The 24,398-nt window shown below is 40.4% G+C and overlaps 2 protein-coding genes across 7 annotated transcripts in view; both read left to right on the top strand.

The window, feature by feature from the left end:
- The window catches only part of LOC143653482 (uncharacterized), a 52,134-nt gene extending 47,161 nt beyond the window's left edge, over positions 1-4,973 (top strand). For all 5 annotated transcript variants that reach the window (XM_077124500.1, XM_077124502.1, XM_077124504.1 and 2 more), the window contains one exon: positions 46-4,973. In XM_077124500.1, coding sequence (XP_076980615.1) covers positions 46-2,243 — 2,198 coding nt within the window. In that variant the 3' untranslated portion in view covers positions 2,244-4,973. The remainder of the gene's footprint in view (positions 1-45) is intronic.
- Positions 4,974-10,133: 5,160 nt separating this feature from the next.
- On the top strand, positions 10,134-23,964 carry LOC143653487 (transmembrane emp24 domain-containing protein 11). 2 transcript variants are annotated; one of them, XM_077124517.1, is made up of 6 exons: positions 10,134-11,423; positions 12,620-12,697; positions 20,455-20,555; positions 21,587-21,712; positions 22,542-22,688; positions 23,523-23,962. In XM_077124517.1, the coding sequence occupies exons 2-6, from the start codon at positions 12,664-12,666 to the stop codon at positions 23,670-23,672; spliced, it is 558 nt and encodes a 185-aa protein (XP_076980632.1). In that variant the 5' UTR covers positions 10,134-11,423; positions 12,620-12,663; the 3' UTR covers positions 23,673-23,962. The 2 variants fall into 2 exon arrangements, with proteins under 2 accessions (XP_076980632.1, XP_076980631.1); XM_077124516.1 differs by lacking the exon at positions 10,134-11,423 and having other exon boundaries at positions 12,135-12,697; positions 23,523-23,964.
- The last annotated feature ends 434 nt before the right edge of the window (positions 23,965-24,398 follow it).

Below are 24,398 nucleotides of genomic sequence, written 5' to 3'. Positions count from 1 at the left end.
ATATTTTCAGATTCATAAGGTATATTTAATTTTTCTCATTTATAGAAAAACAGAAAGTTGGTGGCATGATAGAAAACAAGGAAGACCAAGAAAAACATTTATGGCAAGTTGAATTTATAAATAACAAAAAAGTAATTACAGAGAGAGAAAATATACTAGAAAAACCATTTCATCTGTGCGTGGACTCTTTTCCTTCAAGAGAAATGCCCAGGATATGTAAACCAGATGGAATGAGTCTGAAAAATATGTCCGAGTTAATCACTAATAATAGAAACTATTCAAGGAAGAAACTTGATGATGCCAATCTGTGTGAGAAATTGCTTCCTGCTATTAAACCTGAAAAGACTCATATTAGAGAGAAACTTAATGAATTGAACAAAAATGAGAACTTCTTCCATCAGAATGAGAATCTTATTCAGCATCAGGAGAGTCACAGTCTGGAGCAACCATTTGAATATAATGAATGTATTCAAGCTTTCCACAAGAATGCTCTCTTCATTACACATAAAGGATCTGACACTGGGGAGAAACCCTGTGATTATGGTGAATGTGAGAATACCTTAAGGGATAAGTCAACTCTCATGTTCCGTCAGATAATTTACTCGAGGGAGAACAGCTGTGAATTGAGTGAATGTGGGGAAAACTTCTCTAATAACTCAGTTCTTTTGAAGAAATATGATAGAGTTCACATGAATGAGAAACACCATGAGTGCAGTGTATGTGGGAAAACCTTCTTCCAGAAGTCAACCCTCACCGTACATCAGAGAACACACTCTGGGGAAAAGCCCTATAAATGTAATGAATGTGGAAGATCTTTTTGCCGTAAGTCAGACTTAACTGTACACCAGAGAACTCACACAGGAGTGAAACCCTACAAATGTACTACATGTGGGAAATCCTTCTACCAGAAGTCAGCCCTCACTGTACATCAAAGAATTCACACAGGAGAGAGACCCTATGAATGTACTATGTGTGGGAAAACCTTCTGTCAGAACTCAACCCTCCGTCAACATCAAAGAACACATACAAGGGAGAAGCCTTACAATTGTAGTGAATGTGGAAAATCTTTTTCCCATAAGTCAGACATGACTGTGCATCAACGATCTCACACAGGAGAAAAACCCTATAAATGTAGTGAATGTGAAAAATCCTTCAGTATAAAATCAAAACTCACTGCACATCAGAGAATACACTCAGGGGAGAAGCCCTATGAGTGTAGCGAATGTAGAAAAACATACTATATGAAGTCAACACTCAATAAACATCAAAGAATCCACACGAGAGAGAAAACATATGAATGTAATGAATGTGGGAAGACCTTCTGTGAGAAGTCAGCTCTCCTTAAACATCAGAGAATTCATTCAGGGGAGAGACCTTATGAATGCAGTGAGTGTGGGAAAACCTTCTCTGGGAAGTCAGCACTCAGTAAACATCAACGAATTCATACAGGGGAGAAACCGTATGAATGTAATAAATGTGGGAAAACTTTCTGTGATAAGTCAGCCCTTACGCAACATCAGAGAACTCATACAGGAGAAAAACCGTATGAATGTAGTAAATGTGGTAAAACTTTCTGTGATAAGTCAACCCTCACTCAACATCATAGAACTCATACAGGAGAGAAACCCTTTAAATGTAACAAATGTGGGAGAACATTCTGCCAAAAGTCACAGCTCATTAAACATCAAAGAATTCATACAGGGGAGAAACCTTATGAATGTAAAGAATGTGGAAAAACATTTTGCCAGAAGGCATCCCTCACGGTACATCAAAGAATACATACAGGAGAGAAGCCCTATGAGTGTAATGATTGTGGAAAATGTTTCTCTGATAGATCAACTCTCATTAAACACAAGAGAATTCACACAGGGGAAAAACCATACAAATGTAATGAATGTGGGAAGGCCTTCAGTCACAAACCAACGCTCACCACACATCAGAGAGTACACACAGGAGAGAGACATTATCAAAATAATGGATGTGTAAAACCCTCTCACCATAATTCAGAGCATTTGGTACAACCAAAAGTATTCCCAAGGAAGAAACCCTATGAATGTAATGAATGTGGGAAATCTTTCTACCAGAAGTCAACCTTTAATTTACATCAGAAAACTCACACAGAGGAGAAACCCTGTGTAGTAGAAAATGGCAATTTATTTACCAATGGACCCATTCTCTTCTTACTGGGCACACAGCTAGTTTATATTTCACAGCCTCTTTTACATTCAGGTGGGACCATGTGAGTAAGTCTGGAACATAATGGAAATCGTCTATATTCTTTTCTGTTTTCTTGAGGTGGGAATGTAGATTTCTTCCCTTTAAGAGATCAGTGTGAATTCAGCAAGAATTCTTGGTAAACTAAGCAAGAGTAGAAACTCCTGTCAACATTTTGAAGGTTAAGAAGTCTCTTCTATATATCAAACTCATTGTATTTGGTGAAATCCGGAAAGAAACCCTGAGATGAGAGCAAATGTTAGAACCCTTTACCAAACAGTGACATCTCATTGAACATCATTTAAATAGGAGTAGAATACAACCTTATGTTTGTTTCCCTGAAAGTTTTTGCAAAAGGTATTTAAATGTCAGAGAATTGATAGTGAAGGCAAGAATTAATTTAGAAAATATAGAGAAAATTTTTCTTTAGAAAAAAATGTTTAAGTTGTGATACAATTTTTACTACTTATAAAACATTTTCCCTATGGATGTGGGCACTGTAGAACACATGTTTTTATGAAATAAGTGTTTTGAATGATCAGATACAGGGCTTCCAGTGTATACAGTCCTTGAGAAAAGGCGGATTTTGCTGTGTCAGTACACTACATTTTCAGTAAGAACCCAGCAGCATCAAAGTCAAAAATCAAAATCCTTGGTTTAATAACCTTTATGGCATGCACTACAGTATCTCTTTGCAAATACCAGTGTGGTTTTTAAAAAATCTTAACATAATGTATATTTCATGTGAAATAATATTTGACAAATTTAAAGTATACAAAGCACTTCCTGGCTTATATAAACAGGTATGGTTATTATTGAACTACCTAGTCAATAAAAAGTCCAACTATTTTTATCTGCAGCATAAGTGTGTAAAAACAAAATGTTTTTATTTACATAAAATTGCAGAAGTCAAGTATACAGTTTACATACAGCAGAAGTCTGAATTTAAGAAAGCAGCTGTGAAGAGTAACGTTCATTGTACTTTACACCATAAAATGTGCTCAGTAAAAAAATAAACCCTTCTTTCCACCTCCTGAAAAATTTACATGAGAAGCCTGCAAAGGTTTGAGTGTGTGAAGCCCACATTGTATATAACCCCAGAACAATTTGGTAATTCACTATTTATTGTTTTCTGCCTTTACTTCCTCTATTGCAAACAATGGTATAGTGCAGGGATTGGCAAACTTTTAATGTAAAATGCCATAGAGTTAAGTATTTTTAGCTTTGCAGGCCACGTATTTCTGTTATGATCACCTCTAAAAGCAGGAAAAGCAAGAGGGTACTCCTCCTCCCCAAGGTTTACTTGAAACTGATGATGCTACACACATGACGTGCATACTCAAACAGGATGTGAAAAGATTTATCACATAATTGAGCTCTCTGGGAAGAGTAGGGCAGGTGTCTTAAGCAGGTCCAAAATGACTAAAGAACAAGGAAAGGAGACCGGCCTAGGTTTATATTAGAAAACAGAGCCAGCGTGAGATCCTGTGCATGGGCAGGGCCTTATATGGTTTGATTCTCCCACTGGCACCAAAGAAGGATGCTTCCAGGTTTTCTTATGAACTTGTCTAATTGTAGGGTGCAACAGATGAGGTCTGAAAGCTGTCATTAGTCTACAATAAAAAATGGAGTTGGATTCGTCATTTTAAAAATAACCCTCTAAATATGTTGAAAAGCATTCTTAGCTTATGGGCCATAGAAAAAGAAGGCCATGGGCCAGGTTTGACCTGCGGACCATAGTTTTCCATTCCTCGTGTTATGCTTAAGAGCTTGGACTGGATCCAGACTTCCTGGGCTCATATCCCAGCTCTGATGCGTATTAGCAATAGGAATTGGGGCAAATCCCTTAACATCTGTTCTTCAATTTCCTTATCTGCAAAATGATAAAATTATCTGTCCCTTGCTATTCTGCTAAGGATTCAGTAAGTCAATGAAATGTACTTGGACCAATGTATAGAAAATTACAGGTGTTAGCAACTGTATGAGTAGCATTATTTCCTTGGAATAAATTTTTCGGTGCTTTCAGACTTTTGATTTGCTACCTACCTTATCCCCAACTTATATCATGCCATCAGGGTGTTATTTTGTTTCATTGTCCACTCTTCTCTGTGATTCAGAGGGTAAATCATGATTGATAAATTAGTTAAGTTTTTCCTGACCAGTGATTGATTTGAAGAAAAGTGACCCAGTCAGGCTAGTGAAGAACTTTGAGGAAGTATTCAGCAGGATATAGGGGAAAGAATTCCTGAGTGAGTAACAGACATTTGATAAGATGACCCTTCTTACGTCTGTTCATGGCATCTTGTGATCCTAAGGTAGTGTCTGAGGGTAGTAAAGCACAAAGCTGGGAAGAAGCTGTGTCAGTGACATCTGTGGAGTGGCTGAAATGGCCAACCTTGAAGCTTCTTTATGTGAGATAACTTTGTCTTGTTAACAAAACCAGTTGAATTAGGGTTTCTCTTTCTTGGATCTAAAGGTGATTTAGCCAACAAAAGAATACTTTTGAAAACTTTCAGGAATGTTAACTTTTAGAAGTCTGGAGGGAGGATATTTTCTCATCAGAAATTAGGGGATGGTCATTTCTCAGCTTTGCCATGCTTTTGAACCTTACTATTAGAAATATAGTAATTCAGTATTCCCTTCTATGAAACAGCTGCTCCATTAAGCTTTCATTGTATCAGCAGAGAAAACCACTTGGCAGCTACCATTATATCAATGTCTTACATTTTAAATGTGTGAAATAAATTATATTAAATTTATTCTTTGATCTATCTATATGTTGTCTGATTAGATGTGGTATGAGGTAAGGATCTTTCTGTTTCCTAAAGAATTGCTAGTTATTTCTATATGATTAATTTACCCCTTTCCCACTAATGTATCAGTATTGCTTTTGTTTGCTCAACTTATTTTATTAAGAAACTTATTTTAATAAGAAATAAGTTTATTTTAATAAGAAACCTTGCCTTCATGACATAAGGGCTGGCAGATGTCCTATAAAGGCCATATCATCCTGGCTCATCAGTTATTCCAGGGAAGGGCATTTAATCTGAAATAGGCCTCTCTGAGCCCCACTGAGACTTCCATAATAGGAGATCAGCATGTTGTGAGTTGGTGACCTTGGAACTGTCAATATTCATGTTGAGAAAATGTATCTTCCAAGAGAGGAAGCAGCTAACAGAAATGCCTGAGAGTAAACAGGGAGGCCAGGTAGCGTTTGACTCGCTTGTTCTAGGAATCCTAAAGATCCACATCATCATGTTCTTTTCATTATTCCAACAAATACTAATATCCTTAATATGCTGTCATCCTTTTCTGATTTTTCTTCCACTGAATTCTTTGTTTATACACGTCAAGGGTAATGTTTAGTTGCTATGGCTTGTTTTGGATTTTCTTTTTTTTTAATGTCTTTCTTTTTGCAGTAATGAAAATGTTTTAAAATTGTGATGAGGATTACAATCTAGGTGATGATAATGTGAGACATTGTAATTTTGGATGGGTTACATGTTGTATGAATGTATCTCAATACAGTCTGCAGTTTTTAAAAAGAAAGTAGGGTCACAATTCCACTCCCTTTAGGGACACCCCTTTCCTACTGAATAAAGACCAGATTCCTTAGCATGGCCCACCAGGACCACTGAAGATTCGGCTGCAGGCTACTTTCTTCAAATTCATCTTGGTGCTCCCCACCGAAGTTCTCCCTTCTGGTCAGAGTGCAAGCTCTGTCCCTTTACACCTCCCTGCCTTTGGTCTTGCTCTTCCTTCTGACTGGGATTCTGTGTGCCCCTTTCTCAGCCTGGGGAGCCTGTGATCATCATTTGTAGCAGAATTCCCCATTGCCTCATCTGTGTTCTCACAGCTCCCCACTCAGACGTCAGAGGACTTCAATCACGGTGGATTCTAAATGTAATTATCAGCTTACATGTCTACCTCAGCCAGACAGAGCAACTTGAGGGTGAGATATGTGACTCACTTCTGCTTTCCCATGTATCAGGAATCCCCAAGGGCTGTTTGCTGTCAGCATAGATGACACGCACCGGGGCATGGCTTGCCTTCTGCTAGGACCACTGTACGTCATAGATTTCTAAGCTGTCTCCCTGTCAGTTGAGCCTGATTGTCAGTCCCACACTGCTTTGTCAGACACCACTGAGCCTATGAAAGTGGAGAGAAGAGGGAGGTGGGATGAGGGTGAAAAGCGGGTGCCATCATGTCTCTCCCTGAGGCTGGCCTGGACTGAGTACAGGGATTGTGGCAGACTCTTTATCCTGCAGGTAGGGCTGGAGGGGTACCACCTTGCACAGAAAGTGAGGACAGTAAGCAGGAGAGGAGCCAGGCCATGGTGAGATGCCAACCGAGACCTACATCTGGGGAGGACTGCAGAGTCTGCTGTTATTCTGTCAGGCTCTTTGGTGCCGTAACTGATTTTATGCATATATTTTCCCTCTCCTGGGAGATGTAGTGGGGAATCTCACAAACCAGTTGAGAGAAGCAGGCCAGGGGACTGAGGGAGTGACAGGTCACTCAACCTCCTTGAGGTGCTTCTCAGGTCAAAAATATCAGCCATGGCCTTAAAGATCCAGAATCACAGCCACGTCTCAGAATTTGGCCACATGACCTCTGTCCCAAACTCTGAACCCTGTGGCCTGGCTCAGCAGGGCTGTTGTCTCCTGGACCTGACCTAGGCTGAACTAGGTCTTTGAGAGATGACTGACAACATGTAATCCGCCTCCATCTCTCTTCCAGGTCCTCAAAGCACAGTATGTCCCCCCTCTTCACTATATCATGCAATATGGTGCTAGGTCATGGGGTTTTGTGAACCATTTTAGGTAAAATTGTTTTCTTCTGTAATCATCACTCACTCTGGTGGGTTAGTCATACCTTCTAGTCTCATTCCACACAAGGTTTCGTCCCTGAGATGACCCCATCCCACCCCAAGACTAGAAATTGACTCTCCACTTTTTAATTTGCTTTTCCTTGTGCCAATTTTTTTTTCTTATATACCGTAAAGTCCAATTTTTATTAAAGATTTCAAATTATATTGTATTTCAAATTTCTAGAATGAAATTGAGCCATTTGGAATTGGAGAAAGGGCATAGATGAATACATCCTTTGAAACTAACTTTATTATGAAAACAATTCTGCAAACCGTCTGTCCCTTATGTAACAAGATGAAATATTACCTACTCCTTTACTTTGGCAATAGCTATTTCCTAAAGGAATGATAAAAAAAAAAGTTGTGGTTTTGTGCTTTTTTTAAGTTTATTTAAAAATGGGATCCTATATTCTGATAAAAAATGTGTAAGTTCAGTAAAAGCTATGAAGGTGAGAACTATGGACATACATGCAAAAAAAAACCCTTAAAAATCAGCACAGATGCCTAATCTGCATCAAAAATCATTTTGAAAATAAAGAGGGAAAAAAAGGTGTTTTCATGGCATTTTTTCCCTTCAAGCTATTGTAATTGGTTAAGGATTTCAGTAGTTAAGTAAAATCTCAGGAGAGAAATGAGTAATACTATACAACAGAAAACACATTCACATTACAAAACCTCAATAAAAAAGTTTCAAGAAGGAAACCTCTAAGAATTAACTACTGTAATTTTATTAAGAGCAAGAATTCTTGGTCTTCCTTCCTCTATATTAGTCCATTCTTACTGTCAATGTTTTAAATTCATCACAAAAAATTAACAGTAATTAGCCTGAGGTATTTAAAGTATGACTTGGATCTCTAATTTAACAGCAATTTTTTCAAAAATGGTCTTATTTCCACTTCAGTCTCATGACTGAAATTAAGTTTACTACGATATGGTCACATAAAACATCTGAAAAAAATCCTTGGGCCTTTAAAATAGTTGCTCATCCATTCATTTCTATTATAATGGGAACCACACAAAGATCTAGAGAATTGCCTGTCCAGAACTGGAAAGAGGTACTTAACCTTTGTTTTCCAGTAAAGAATTATCCAGCCCTGGTATAAATAAGATGCTAAATCTATGGTATACTAAATAGGTCCGAAGTTTTGAGCTTTCAATGAGACTGAGCAAACATATCACAAAATTTAACTTAATATGCCTCAACATATCTGTGAGGTAAAAGTAAATGATACTACCCATTTTACTACATAGTGAACAGAAGAATGCGTATTTGACATACTCATACTTGCAGTAGGACTAAATCAGAGACTTGGCCCTCAAGTTTTAAACCAAAGGAAATGAAATTTAACTTTTTAATCTGTATGATATTATTTAAAGCTTTGTCTTTTTTCTTTAACTAGCTTACTAGATGTACACCTTGCACCAGTGTTATCTGAACTATTAAAAAATGAAAGCCCCTGAATTCCAGACCTGACTGCCAACCAATTCTGGGCACCAACACAGTGCTTGTGTGCAGGTCGAGGTCTTTGCACAGGGCGGGAGCTCTGGGGGCTGGGTCACCAGGGGTCCTCTCCAGAGAGGGGAATTCTGTCAAGAACAAGGGCAGGGCCAATGATTATGCTGTGGAGTTGATGGGCAGGAGAAACCTCTAGACTCCTGAGAGAAATTCCCTAACCAAGGCTTCTGACACTCTCATTCATGGGAGGAGGGGTCTTTGAGACTCCACATGATTCTGAGCAAAGAAGCTGCACGCCAAAGGGCCTGCTGGGGTCCTCTGAGAAACACCGGCCTGAAAGTGGGGAAGGGAGAGGCAGAGTGGAGAATAGGTCAGGGCAGCTCTGGAAGTGCCTGGACGGAGAGATTGGACCCCCCACGACCATGGACCTGAGTATGGGTAGGAGGTCAGGTAAGGTGCTGGGGGGGACACAGGCCCATATGACCCCATTGTCTCACCTTGTGCTTCCCTCACAGAGTCCCTCAGCCTCAGGGTGGGCTCCTGAGTGAATCATCAGCCAGGCAGGTGGTGCCCACACTGATACCTGGAGCAGATTTCTCCCAGGTGCATTTCCAGGCGCTTTCATTTATTAAGAATTCAGATAACATTTGTGCAAGGTCTGCATTTGTGCCAGTTTGAATCTGTTGTGTACCCCAGAAAAGCCAAGTTCTTTAATGCTCATTCACTATTGCTGGGAAGGATCTTTTCTGTTGTTTCCATGGAGATGTGACCCACCTAATTGTGGGTGGTAACTTTTGATTAGATGGTTTCCATGGAGATGTGTCTTCACCCATTCGAGGTGGGATTGCTTACAAGAGCCCTTTGAGAGGGAACCATTTTGGGAAAAGCTTTAGAGCCAGGAGAGCCAATAGAACATACAGGCCTTGGGAAAACCATTGAAGACGACTTCTGAAATGAGGGGAGAAAGCTAGCAGATGTCGCCATGTGCCTTCCCAGCTGAGAGAAACCCTGACCATCATTGGCCTTCTTGAACCAAGATATTTTTCCCTGAATGCCTTAATTTGGAAATTTTCATAGCTTGCCTTAATTTGGACATTTTCCCAGCCTTAGAACTGTAAACATGCAACTTAATAAATTCCCCCTTTATAAAGCTAGTTAAAAAGCAACATCTAATAAGCTAGTTAAAAAAAAAAAGTCAAAACTTTAAATGATATAATACAGATTAAGAGAACCTTACTGTGGCCGGCTCCACTCTGTGTCCTGTGACTGGGCCTAGCTCATGCTCAACAGCCCCATGGACACCACCAGAAGGCTACCCGATGCTCCCAGCTGCTGTGGGATTGCCTAATGTTTCTCACACATCCTTTCAGGGGACATAGGGTGCAATTTTATTTCAAAAGCCAATAGCAGTTCACCCAATAGTCACTCAAGCTAGGAGATGCCAAGCATTGAAAGAGCAGCATGAAGACATTTCACTTACTGCCTTCATCTTCTCGTGTAAGAAAGGATGTTTATCACCTGTAGGAAGGACACCATTTCAGAGAAAAGTCAATCCCTTCTAGGAAATGGGGGACAGGTACCCTCTGAGGGGGGAGGAGGTGGGCATGAGTCAGTGTCACCAAGGCACAGGTGTAAAAGAGCCAGGGGAGGTGTGGCCACCAGCCAAGGATGGGCAGTTTGCGACTGTCTCACGGGACCCTGGCCAGGTGCATTTGGGTGAGCTGCCCTGAAGGCCACATGGAGAAGGCACTCCAGGAGGCAGACCCCAACCCCCATGCCAGCTGCCCTGGGGAGGCGGAGCAAGGTAGAGGGGAGCAATGTACAGTGGGAGCAAGGCTCACAGGACCTCTTCCCTTCCTGCTTGGCTAGGGAGGTGAGAGGACTGACGGTGCCCACACGGGTCCACTCTGGTCCCTCTGCCAGTCCTCTCTGCCCACCCTCCAGCTTTAGTTACATTGCTGGCCTCTGCAGCCTTTTCCAAAGGACTGTCCTGGGCCACTCAAGTCACCAAGAGCTGGGAGTGCTGGGAGTCAGGCATACCTTAGCAGGCTGGGCTGGAGGAGCGAGAAACTCAGGGTGCAATTCATGCCCACATCCCCTGCACCCCAAAGAACCATGCTGTGGCCGGGATGTTGCAATAAAATGCAATGAGTGGCTCTTGTTTGGGTACTTGTCAAAGGAATCAAGCTTTTGAGAGTGAAGTTTGACTTTGAGTTATATGTGAGATATAGTAAGGACTTGCCATCTTTGTTAAGTGTCATCTTGTTAAAGAACATCATTAATAGTGATGCTCCCTGAGGTTCCAGTGGGTGAAAATGACCTGTGGTGTGGAATCTGTTTTAAAATACTCCAGGAAAAAAGTGTGGACATGATTCATGAATTGTATGCTTGTGCGTGATGTTAAACAAACAAGACTGTAGATCATCGCACAATTCTCTAGTTTTGTGGGTATGAAAATTTACATTATAAAGAGATTTTTTAAAGTAAATGGGTATGAGAAAGCATCAACAAGACATCCAGACAATTCTTTCAAGATGTCAGGCTATAAAGCAGCAACAATAGCAAACATTCATTAGCATTTCCCCTGTGCTGGGGCTGTTCTGAGCACTTTACACACATGAGCACATTTGATTCTTAGAGGTACACTGAACATGGGGACTTTTCTCATCCCAGCTATGCAGATGAGGAAATTGGGGCAGACTGCCAGTAAGTAGCTTGGCCAGAGACACACACAGGTGGCAGCAGAGGAGTATTGCCCTGGCAGGGGCCCCAGTGTATTGCCTCTTCATCACAGGAATGCCTGATGAAGAGAAAGGTTGGAGCACAGAGCACAGTCCCTGAAGAGGAGGCAGGAGATGGGCTCCGAAGCCAGATGAGCACCAGGTAGGAGGGGTCTAAGGGCAGAGACAGCTCCGAAGGCCCCTGAGCAGAGACACACCCTGCTAGAGAAGCCAGGGCTGCAGCATGCACTGATGGTGGCTGTGTCAGGCACAGTCCCTGCTTTAGAGATGGCAGCCCCACAGTCTCGTACCTGTTCAAACTCATGGTTTAAAGGTTTGGGGGAAGAGAACAGGTGGCCAGATGCCAGTCTCTGCTCCAAACCACACAGTCACATGTTTCTATTTTTTCACTTGTTTTGAATGTTCGTAATTCCTCATGGAAATGTTCTTAGCCCCTGAATTATGCCAGCGTCACCTCTGGCTTTGATGGTGACCAGGAAGTCACCTTTCAAAAGGCATCTCCATCTGGAGAAGCTGTGCGATGGGTACACAGGCCTCTCTGGACTGTTTTATTTATTTATTTATTTGCAACATCTTGGTCTCTATTTCAAAATAAGAGATTTAAAAAATAATACCCAGGCAGATATGAAGAGAGCTAAATGATGACAGTAATTGTAGCTCCCTCTTCTTATAAGGAAGGGTCCTCGTGGTTGAAGCCTCAGCTAGAACAGGAGTCACCTTTCCACCTCAGCAATCTGCTCCTTGCTCCTTGCTCCATTACTCTCTTCTGCACCAGTCTCCCTTCCTCTCTTACTTCTCATCCTCCATGGCACCACCTTCACCCCCACCCCCACGTCTCCTGCCAACTATGGGAGCGAGCAGAAAAGGCCCATTTCAGTCTGTGCCTACAGACATGGCCCTGGGTTCTTGGACTTGCATTGGCTGTTCCTGTTCTTTTTGTATGTCCTCAGGTGCCTTTCCCTTCACCCTACATTATTTTTCATTCCATCAAAAACACTTCAAAGGCTTTAAAAGTGTTCTTAAGTAAGAACACCTTAAAAGCATCAGAGTAACACATGAAATGTGCACTCAGACGTCATTACGCTTGAGAAGGCTCAAGGTCCGCCCGTCTTTTTATCTTGTTCCATGAAATGTACTACAATTATTTGCCCAAGGGTAGCCACCATATGTCTCTTCTCACAAAAATCAATTTTACAAAATTTTCCAAAGAAATGCAAACTCTCCGTAAACAGTCTCCATTGCAATTAATCCATTTCAGAGAAAGCACCACGAAGAGTGGTTAAAGAACAGAAATGCAAACATTAATATTTCTTATAAATTTTTGTTTTTCATTTTCAGCTGCTTTTTATTTCCATGTGGGGGAACGAGAGGAGAAATGTATAATGGAAGATATTCCAAGTGATACATTGATAACAGGTAGGCAAAAGTACTTAGCTGAAAATCAAACTTAAAATGTCATGTTATGATGTTCTTGTGCTAACCTCTTAGAGCATATATTATTCACCAGTGAGTATGATGCTGTATGGTTTTCTCTTGAAAATTTATTAGATTGTGTAAAGCTACTTGAAAATGACCTTAAAAGTGAACTGTGTGGGCGGGCCGCGGTGGCTCAGCGGGCAAAGTGCTTGCCTGCTATGCCGGAGGACCTCGGTTCGATTCCCGGCCCCAGCCCATGTAACAAAAACGGAGAAACAGAATACAAGAAAATGTTTAAAAATGTTTCCCTTTCTTCCTTCCTTCCTTCCTTCTATCCTTCCTTCCTTCTCTCTGTCTTTCCTTTAAAAAAAAAAAAAAAAAAAAAAAAAAAAAAAAAAAAAGTGAACTGTGTGATTCCTAAAATAGGAAACCTGTGAGCACCACAGAGTCCAGGATTGAGTTGTTTTTCTAGTCATCAGGTTTCCTTAGGTAAAATAATTCCTGATGTCAGTAATCATGCTAATTACGGTTGAATACTCAAAAGGTGTCTGGGGTCTTGGACAGGTCCAGTAAAACAGACAAAAACATCACCCGTCCGTGTATTCCCTGAATCTTAGTGTCCAGAACTCACCCCAGTAACCCTGGGAGGAGGTGTTTGGGGTGGCAGATGCCAGCTCGGACCTGGCTTTCCAGTCGCACAGCCCACCACATCTGTTCCAAGCATGTTCCTAGACAGCTGAGCTTGATGGGTCTTCTACAAAGGGACATGTCAGAACTGATAGCAAATTCCCTGATTTAAATGCAAGAAACAAAAGCAGGATTTAAAGCTAATGTTATTTTTCATAAATGCAAATAGTATTTTTTAATCCTATTCAATCTTAAATTGAACAGTGTCAAATTCTCCTCTCAATTTGACATTACAAATCCAATGTCAAATTGACCAATTATCTAGGTCTTTACATTTGGATATTCTGCTGCAAACATTAATAACTACTATTCTTCAGAAAATCAATGAATTTTTAAGTATGGAGGCAAAGACAGAAATGTGAGATGTGGTTTTGGGTTGAGAAGAAGGGAAAGAAGACACATGGGGGAGTATTCGGTTGTATTAGAACAGTCGGTGTGCTGTGTCACCATGAGAAGAAGCTCGAAGCCTGTGGACTCTGAACAAGGCTGCTAGGATCCAGTTCCCAGGTCTACCCTTTCACAACTTTGTGCCCTTGGACAAGTGACTTACCCTTTCTCTTTCTTCGCTTGTAAAATGGGATAATAATAATAATAATAATAACATCTCTTCCTTCTGGTGTGATAGTGATTGAATGAATGTTTGTAAAACTTGTGGAACCTGACCAGCTGCAGGGAAAGTGCTATCTAAGTGTTTGTTAAGTCTGTTTTCAGAGCCAATTGTCTCATCTAAGGGGAAGCCTTGGCTCTTAGGTGAAGAGTCCCGTTGCAGCTGGTTGTTTACCTAGCAACTGGATTTTTTTTTTTTGAATTTTTCAGTCTGCATTTGAAGGGGTAGAGGATAAGTAAGGGGACATGGTAGCCCACCCACCCTCCATGTGTCTTGTGGCCACCAGCTGGATGGATGTGACCCAGGACACAGGCATGGCAGCAGACCACAGCCGAAGGAGCCACTGGAGGTCTTTGAGGCAGAAATGGCAAATGCAGCAGCACTGCACTCCTGAGAGGTGTGCTGAGGAGAGATCTGTCTAGGCTGGTTCATGGCCCATCCTGCTGTTCTGGCTACCTCAGCCTTGATGGCAAGGACCTATTGTAGACTTCCTCCTGTTTGACTGCTGCTGTCTGTCTGGTCCTCAATGGCCTCACCTACTTCTTTGACTCCTCCTTTGCTGCCCTGGTTCTTTGCTGGCTTCAATGGTTTCCCTCCATCACCACCCCCTGCCTACCTGGGCTTCCATTTGTGCCCTTCCCACTGGTGTCTCCTTAGCCACCACCCTATGCAATTATTTAGATTCAAAGCTCAGCTACTTCAAATTACTGTGAGTATAGGGAAAAACTGGAAACATGCCAAGTCACAAGATTTAATTTTTACAGGAAAATAAAGTCCTCAAACCATAGAACCACGGAATCTGGTTATGGGAGCAACCCTGTGCATCTGACCTTCTGCCACTGATGGGGTCTCAGCACATGCAACCCCAGGCTTCTCCCTGCAAGGCAGCACATTTGGCAACCATCTGAGAGCAGAAACCTGCCTCCCACAACTTTCATCCGCCATCTTTGCGCTGCCTATTTCAATCTGGGTCCTCCCAAAATAAAGCTATGTGTGTATATTTTTATTGGAGATTTTATAGGATTACAGGTAGATCATGTAGAAGATACAAAATTCCCCTATACTGTTCCCCCATGGTTTTCCCTATTATTAACACTTTTAATTGGTGTGATACCTTTGTTACAATTGAAGAAACAGTATTATTAAGATTATACTATGAACTACAGGCCAACATTTACATTAGGGTTTACTGTTTGTGTTGTACAGCCCTATGGTTTTTTAAACATTTTTATACTAATAAAAGGTCATTCTGTCTTTTTATTTTCACATGGGCAGGCACCGGGAAACCTGGGTCTCCGGCATGGCAAGCGAGAACTCTGCCTGCTGAGCCACCGTGGCCCACCCCATTCTATCTTTTTTTTAAAAGCATGCTTGATGACATTTGATTGGATGCTAAATGTTATGGCTGAAAAGTTACGGAGGCTTTGGCTGGTGTTCTTCTTCTACAGAGAGGGTTATTTTTTTTTCCTGACAGGTAGCTAGAGCTGTTTTCTCCGTATTCACGGAATGTAAGCCTTATCATAGGATGTGTCCTCCTGGAGCCTCATCTCGTTCCTCCAGTGTGGCTCTTTTGGGACGCCAACAAAAGGCCCGCCAAGTGTTTACCAAGATGCCTCCTATCTTCTTGGGGCTCAAACCTCTCTCCCCATATCCTTGTGACAGCTGAAGTCTCTGCTCACCGATACCATTTACTTCATTTCTTTTTAATTCCCCCTACTTCTGTGTAGTATAGGTGTCAGCCAATGATTTGAAGATTCTGTGAAGATTTGGGGCCTCTCTCCTTGTTTTCATTTCCTTCCTCTCCTGCCTTTCACCCCTCAATTCCAAGCCACTCTGGCAGGCTGGGACTCTGACCTCTGGTTCCTTAGCTCTTTCTCTCAGCCTGTGTGACTCTAATCCACAATTTCAAAACTGTCCTGGGGTAAAACTATCAGGATGATTGTGGAGATCATGTTGTATCCTTCCTGTCTCTCAGACATGATAAGTCTACCCGTGTTGATTATACTCCAATGCCATCAAACCCTTGTTTAATAGATTTTGCCAAGCTTTCATAGTTGTTTTCAGATTGAAGCTGACAGAAGAGAGAATCAGTGAACTTGAAATTGAGACAATTGAAATGATCCAATCTGAGGAGCGGAAAGAAAAAAGAATCTTAAAAACACATGCAGAGCCTAAGAGGCCTATGGGACACCATCAAGTATACCAGTATATGCATATGGGAGTCCCAAGAAAAAGAAGAAGGAGAGAAAGGGGCAGAAGGAATAGCCAAAGAAACATGGCAGAGAACTCCCCAAATTTAACAAAAGACACAAATAAGCACATTCCAAAATGCCAAGAACCCCAAAAAGGGTAAACTCAAAGAGAATCACACCCAGATACATAGTAATCGATTGTCCCATGCCAAGGTTGTGAGGGAGTTCAGAAACTGCCACAGGAAAACTGCAAGTTATACACAAGGGAATCCCAATTAGGTTAGGTACTGGATTCTCATCAGAAACCATGGAGGCAAGAAGGTGATGGCTGAAATATTTAAAGAAAATAATTTCTAAGTCATAATCTTATATTTGGCAAGACTCTTCCAAAAATGAGGGTGACCATTCAGCAACTGTTTAAAAAGCTGAAAGAGTGATCAGACTTCACCTAGAGATATGAATGAAGTTAATCTGGATAGGACTAAGGTAAATCAGAATATTGGGCAAAGGACTATATGGCCCATATTTTCAAACTTCAACCTCTGGGTGAGACCAGAAAGAGAGATGCTTATTTGGTGCAAAATTTATATTTTGAGTAGCATTATTATCTAATTTAGCTGGTATGGTCAGTTTACTTGAATTACATGGAATCTTGAATACAGCATGAGATCTTGTTGGTTTGTACGGTTTAGTGTAATACCCCAATATATCCCAGACTAATTTGGACAGAGAATAAAAAAGTTTTTGCAAAGTCCCCTTGGGGGATTGGGGAGAAAGGAGGAAATATTTGAATTCCTGATAATCTTGGGGATCACCCCTATGAAGCTTATTCCTGCAAAGGTGAAGCTAAGCTTACTGATAATTATGCCTAAGAATCAACCTCCCCCCACACCAGAGAACCTATTTTGTTGCTCAGGTGTGGCCTCTCTCTCTAAGCCAGGTTGGCTTAGCTCTCTGCTGTTCCTCGGATACTATACGCACACTGCTGGCTCAGGATCTTTGCATTTCTGGTTACTCCTGAAGAGAATAATCTTTTCTCAGAGATAGTATAATATGGCGATTAAGAGAAATGGTACCATTCTGAATTGAAGTCCTGATTCTGCCACTTACTAGCTCTCTGACTTTGGACAAATTACTTTTCCTCACTAGGCCTTAGAATCATCATATGAAAAATTATCATAAAAATAGTATCTACCTGCCTAGGGTTGTTGTCATGAAGATCCAGATAATATGTATTAATTGCTTAGGATGGCACTTGGAACATTATTTCTACTAAATATACAAGCACACACATACAGACATACAGACATATACACTCACATACATCTATGTGTATGCATTCATATATATGTATATGTGCACACCAATATATTCACACACATGTACACACACATGCATACACACATGAAAACAGACACATGCTTTCACACACATATATCTACATTTATGTAAATAATGCATACATACCTTCATGCACACTTACATATATATTCATTCACACATGTAATCACCTCCACATATACATTTAAAGACATATTTGTACACACAGAAATAAATACATTTACACAAATATATATGAACATACATATAATCACCCACATATTTTAGATATACATATATATGCATTCATAGACACGTTCATTTATACACACACATATGTTCACACACATTTATCTATACAATACACATGACATATATACGCACAAATATAGACCTTCACATATGTATACACACAAATATGTATATACATGCACATATATACCTTCACACATATATTAGCATGATACATTTATGTACACACACCAACATATGTACATTCACACACATCCACACACATATAAACATTCACACTTACACATATAAAAACAAAGCATATATATGCAGACACATATATGCCTTCACACACACATACTCATATACATTTGTGGTAGTTTGAAGTTGTATGTACCCCAGAAAAACGTTCCCAAATCTAATCCAGTCCTGTGGATTTTAAAGAGGACATTTTAAGGAGGCCACCTCAATTAAGGGTTGGCCCACCTCAATTGGTATGGATTCCTGGAGTCCATTATAAGCAGAATGAAATTCAGATACTAGATAGATATAGATAGATAGATAAAACTACAGGAAGCAAGAAGCCAAACCTCAACAAAACCTAGAAGAGAATGGAAAGACCAGGAGAGGCTGCCCTATGCCTTTCCATGTGCCAAACTCAAGCCCAAGAAGAGCCACAGCACAGAGCCAGCCCCAGAATGCCACAGTCTCCAGGAAGAAAGCATTGCCTGGACAACATCTTCATTTAGACGTTTACCCAGCCTTGAACTTTGAGTGAATAAATTCCCATTGTATAACCCAACCCACTTCATGAATTTGCTTAAGCAGTGTAGGAAACGAAAACAAACTTCATGCACACACATACACATTCACTCACACATATATAGTCACACACATATACATACACATTTTCAGACATCTATATTTATATGTATGTGCATATACACACAAATACATACTTTCTCATAAATGTTCACATATATATACACAATAAAGACATTTATACACATGTACAGATAGAGATATAGAGATACACTCATACACACACTCACATGCACATATACATTCATACATGCACAAACTCATACACATACAGATATCACATAATACGTATACACATGCAGAAATATGTACGTTCACACACATATGCAGGTACACACACACACACGATGCCCATCTCCCTCTTTCACGTCCTGCAGGCCTTTTTAAATGGCAGAGAAGCCTTCCATGACTTCTCCACTTTGCATTACAAAGTCCCAAGCATGAACCGTCAATCTTACTTTCTTTTTTTTGCAGCAAACATATCAGCATTTATTTTATTTTTATCTAAGAAAATGACAGAGACCCAGTTTACCAGATTTGCTTTTATAAATCTAACCTTAACATTACATATTTAAAGAATTGTCAAAGCTTAGTCATCAGCAGTCATGCACAATCGAAAAAGGCCTTTTTTCAATTGTATCACTACAGCATATTACCGTCTTTCATACTAAGCATTGAAAGAAAAATGAAATGATTTGTGTAGAAGATTCACCCCAACAATGTTAACTTCACAATAGAGTGATACTATTTGGTCTGCACTTCAAACAAAATGGAAAAGAATAAGATCCAGGCTGGTGTTAGTGTACAATTTTGTCCTAGCACTACTAAAGAGTGACGGTTCACCTTGGAGTAAGTTGAAAGAAAAAAAAAAACATGCATGCAAAAATTTGCAACCATTTTAAAGGCAAATAAATTAAACGTCCAATTAAAGTGATCATCACAATAAACTCAAAAGTCTATGACAAGCAAGTGCTGTGGTGGGCATTTTTAGCACTGCAACATTATGTTAATGATTTACTTGTCTGTTTCTTGCCTGTATGAAAGCTCCATGGGGCAAGGATATGGTCTGCTTTGCTCATAGCTGTATCCCCCAGCTCTCAGAAAAGAGCCTGCTCCGTGAAGCTGCTCATTTATACTTGTCAATGACTGGGTGATAGGTGAATTAAAACACTTTCTTCCAACACCATCTCTAGATGACATGAGGTAATGCATGTTGGGTGCTCAGCAGAATCATGGGCAGGGAATATAGGCACAATGTCAGCTGCCTTTTCCTTCCCACTGCAGCTTTCAAGGGCATATGGGGAGAGCTAAGCCCCAGACTGGCAATCAGAATCCAAGGGCAGAAAGCAGAGGAGTCTTTTTCAGTGATCCAGGGTCAGCAGGAGCCTTTGGAGGAAAGAAAAGAAGGGACAGGATCCCCTTTGCTTTATGAAGGGATGCTACCAGAATTATAGTGGATAATTATAAAAAGGCAAGAGGATGACTGGGTCAGTGAGAAAAAGCCTCAGTCCTGGCCCATGGGGAGCTCATGGAGTGCCCATTCCAGGTGGAAAGCTTTCCTCAGCCCATCTTCAACAACCCTCACTACTCTGAGACTTAGGCAGGATGTATGTTGTTCCTCTGAATAGGAAATTGAGGCTTAGACCAGTGGAGTGATTTGCCAAGTCACCTGGTCAACAAAAGTGAGAACTGGTCCAAGAACTCAAGGCCTTCTCTATATGCCAGGATCATCCAACTCTGCTTCATGATCCAAGCACAGGGTGGGAGCTAGTCGCACTGCTACAGTTTGTTGTGATTTGGAGAAACTGAAAAGACACATCTTTTTAAGTAGGAGGAACCATCTAATTCCCTTGTCTTACATTTATTGTATGAGAAATATCTTTTATGTTTTGAAACAGGGACTTTCAAGGTACAGCAGTGGGACATAGGAAGACATGATTTCCTTGAATCTGCTCCAGGTTTGGGAATGTTTGTGACTGTTACAACTTACAATGATGAGGTCAATATTTTTTGTGTTTTTTTTTTTGAATAAAATCTTTCATTTGCTAAATATGAATTGCCCTGCATCCCTACAAAGTTTAAATGCATTACTTATGGGACACAAGCACTCATTAACCAGCATTTATAATTCTTAATATGTACAGCACTAAATAAAGGCAGCACGTAAAGGGGAATTGAGAACATAACAAGATTCTTCTGCTTTCTCCAAATCAATATGGAAAGAACTTTTTTAAAACAGTAGAATCTCTGTATTTTCTGACCATGCATAATATAAAATTCAAAACAACATAGAAATATACTAAGCAGAAAACCAAAGTTCCCTATCAAATATAGCCACTAAGAAGAACTTGGGTATATACTTTGAGATATTTTTCTAAATGTGTGTGTGCATGTATATATATTTGCATATGTCCTGTTTCAAACACTATGTTTTTCAAAAAAAGGATACTATGCAGACTGCTTTACAAAAGGAAAGGGACATCTTTCCTTAATGGTAGATATAGATCTAATGATACTTTGTGTAAATGTGTTTAATTAATTTCCTACCAAAAGGCATTGGAGTTATTTCAAAATTCCAGTTTTGCTATTACAAATGACATCGCACTGAATGTTTTACATAGAACCTTGTCTACTTGTGCGTTCCCAAGGATAAATTTCTACAGGTAGAACTGCTGGGTCAATGCTTATGTGCATTTTAATTTTTAATACATTTGGCCATACTGTCCTCCAAAATGGCTCTTCCAACTTACATGCTTCTACCAACAGTGTTTGGACAGTGCTTATTTCTGCATACTCCCTCAGGGTGCCTTTTAATCTCTCCAAATCCGATAAACAACAGGGGATGTCTTACTGCTATTTGTACTTCTCTGATTACAAAGAAGTCTGAATATTGCCTCATAAGTGTTTTGACCATTAGACTTTTTCTTTAGGAACTGCACAATTTTTACTAGTTGTTATAGAGGAAATTTATATTTAAAAATTAGAAGCAGAGACTAATAAACTTGGACTATAAAAATTGCCCGATTGCAGGTATTGCTGTCAAAGTTATATGGCCCACAAGGAACGTTCTATTTCACTTCCCATTCGCCTGGTGAGCACATCATCTGCTTGGAATCTAATTCAACAAAGCTCGTGTCATTTGGAGGGAGTGAGCTGGTGAGTGTGCGTCTCCCATGTCCTTGTCGAAGGACTGAGCATCAGCACTATCCAAGCTTGCAGAACCATTACACAGGGACTAGCCAAAACTTATGGAAGTCTTGTGTCCAGATCTGGGTGCAGCAATGAAAGAGGGAGTGGGAGAGCTTCAGAGGGGTTCAAAGGAGAGCCAGGAAGTTGATTAAAAGGTTTGAAAATAAAAACTATGAGGGAAGGGTAAAAGAACTGTGATTTGTCAGGCTTGAAAACAAGTAAAGACTAAAGGATGAATTAGTAAAGAATTCTAATAAATAAAATGCATACACAGTGGTGCTGATGGGCTATTTTCTAAATGCTGACAACAGACTAAGAGAGTTTTGCTTTAACATGAGTCACTTTGTTATATACAAATAAAAAATGTTGGGTGGGCCACGGTGGGTCAGTGGCAGAGTTCTCACCTGCAATGCCTGAGACCCAGGTTCAATTCCCGGTGCCTGCCCATGCAAAAAAAAAAAAAAAAAAAGTGTCCTGTGAGCAATAATAAAAATTTTGCTGTGCCAAAGGCATTTGTCTAATAGCAAATTTGATGTCCAAGTTACCACTTAATGCATTATCTTTACAAAGAAAAACTACTGAGCAGAATAGGGAATAGAGTGGCAGGGAAAAAAGGTGACAGAGCAGAAGTGTACCCCAGGGGCCCAAAGCCCTGTTTACTAAAGGCAGGGAAAAGGGGACAGAAAGAGGAGGGCAATGGGAAGTAAGGAGTAAGAAAAAAGCAGAGGAGGGGAGAAAAAGCAGAGTTGTTTTGAAGACATGAAACATGACTTTCTTCCTTTTACTGTCTGTACAGAGGGTCCACTTGGATGTCCGAGTTGGAGAGCGTGATGTGGACGCAGCCATGGCACAGGCAAAGGACAAAGTTAATGAAGTTAGCATCAAGCTGGAGCATCTAATTGAGCAAATGCAGCAAATAGTCAAAGAACAAAACTATCAAAGGGTCAGTTTGCCTGTTCAGCTTATTTTACCTCTTCATTCCTCTTCATGTCAGGTGAATGCATTTCCTGAGACAAAGCCTCTGGTGCAAGGAAAGAGTCAATTGCCTACTCCTTGTGTTTCCCTCTGAGCCAGAACTGTGCAGACACACAGGGGGTGGAGACAAAAGTTTGTCCCTCTGTCTGCTGTACTGAGAGCTCTTTGTGGAAATGGGCCTGGGACTCACTAGTCTTTTGTCCCCAGGGCCAGGCAAAGTGTGAGTATGAGTCTGGTAGATGTTAATTACAGAACAGACAAATAAATGCTTCTGAACACACCCTCCTAGCAATGCAAACACCAACCCCTAGGTTGTGCAGACTCCTCAAGTATACCCTACTTTCTTAATCAATACTTTATGAATCACTGCCCTCAGTGGAGTCTGGGCAGACATGGGGTCATGTGCAGCCCACCACTCACTCACCTTTGTGTCCTCTCTAAGTCCCCATTTCCTCATTGGAAAATAAAATGAAGGCAGGTGTGATCATTCAATAAGGCATGCCCAGTGCCCAACAGAGAGCAGATGAAGGACGCCCAAGGTCAAAACTCATCAATGTGGGGCAATGGGCCATACAAATGTTTGCTTTGCCTGATGGTGGCAAAATGAAGTGTATAATTACATCATAGTAGATATTTTGCACCAAAATGGAAAAATATGTTTTATAAGGTTGATTCTTCCTCTCTGCTACTTAGCTAAATAAAGCACTGTGGCAAAATAAATAAATAAATAAATGAATAAATAAATAAATAAATAGACAAAGTACTTCAAGAAACTAAGCCTGCCTATTTCTCTTCTCTATAGGACCGGGAAGAAAACTTTCGAATGACCAGTGAAAATACCAATGGCAATGTTTTATGCTGGGCTTTTGCACAAACATTAATCCTTATCTCCGTTGGGCTTTTCCAAATGAAACACCTTAAAGACTTTTTTATAGCTAAAAAGCTTGTTTAAAACTTATTCATAAAGGTAAAGAATTACTTGCTAATTTGCATACTTGAGTTAAGAGGTCAAACACAAGCATAAATATGTATTACTTTTATGTGATCTCAAAGACACCAATGATTAAAATTAATTTCTAATTGACCAGTATTAGAACATTCACGAAATGTTACTTTAACAGTATAGTTTCTGAATTTGACAGAATAAGCACACCACCTAATTATTTTAGATAAAACTTGTGCTACATATATAATTTTAGATTTCCTGGTAACTGCTTGAAGAAGGTAAAGAAAACAAAACAAAAAAAGTAAAATCAATCCTAGTGACTTATATTTAACCTAATATATCAAAAATTTTACCATTTGACATTTTAACATAGAGAAGTTTTGGCATAGTCACATTCTTTTATTTTCATATTAGCTCTTGGAAACCTTATATGCGTTTTACACTCTTGGCTCTTCTCAGTAGGGACGAGTCACATTTCAAGGGCTCAGTGGCCACATGCACTCGTGGCTACAGGACTGCACAGAGTATGTAAACCTCTTTTATCTACAGTTCTTGGTTCAGAACAGTCACCCTGAATCTCTGCCTTTTCCCATTGTTTCCCTTGGCAGCTTCTCTCCAACATAATTTAATGGCCAGAAGCTTTCCTGAACAAGGTTTTGTTCACAGTGAGTCCCCTCCTGGGGCTTTAGGACTGTCTGATCCACGTCACATCTAGGTGGAAGCTCCACTCTT

Source organism: Tamandua tetradactyla, chromosome 13, assembly GCF_023851605.1.
Source record: "Tamandua tetradactyla isolate mTamTet1 chromosome 13, mTamTet1.pri, whole genome shotgun sequence".
NCBI lineage: Eukaryota > Metazoa > Chordata > Mammalia > Pilosa > Myrmecophagidae > Tamandua > Tamandua tetradactyla.
This window is presented reverse-complemented; position numbering and strand designations above follow the sequence as displayed.

Bases quoted from the DNA above. Each gene is read 5' to 3' on its own strand.
- LOC143653487 (XM_077124516.1), top strand. From the start codon at position 12,574: ATGCAAACATTAATATTTCTTATAAATTTTTGTTTTTCATTTTCAGCT. The intron at 20,556-21,586 runs GTCAATATTTTT...GCCCGATTGCAG, and splicing joins TTACAACTTACAATGATGAG to GTATTGCTGTCAAAGTTATA. The intron at 22,689-23,522 runs GTCAGTTTGCCT...TCTTCTCTATAG, and splicing joins AAGAACAAAACTATCAAAGG to GACCGGGAAGAAAACTTTCG.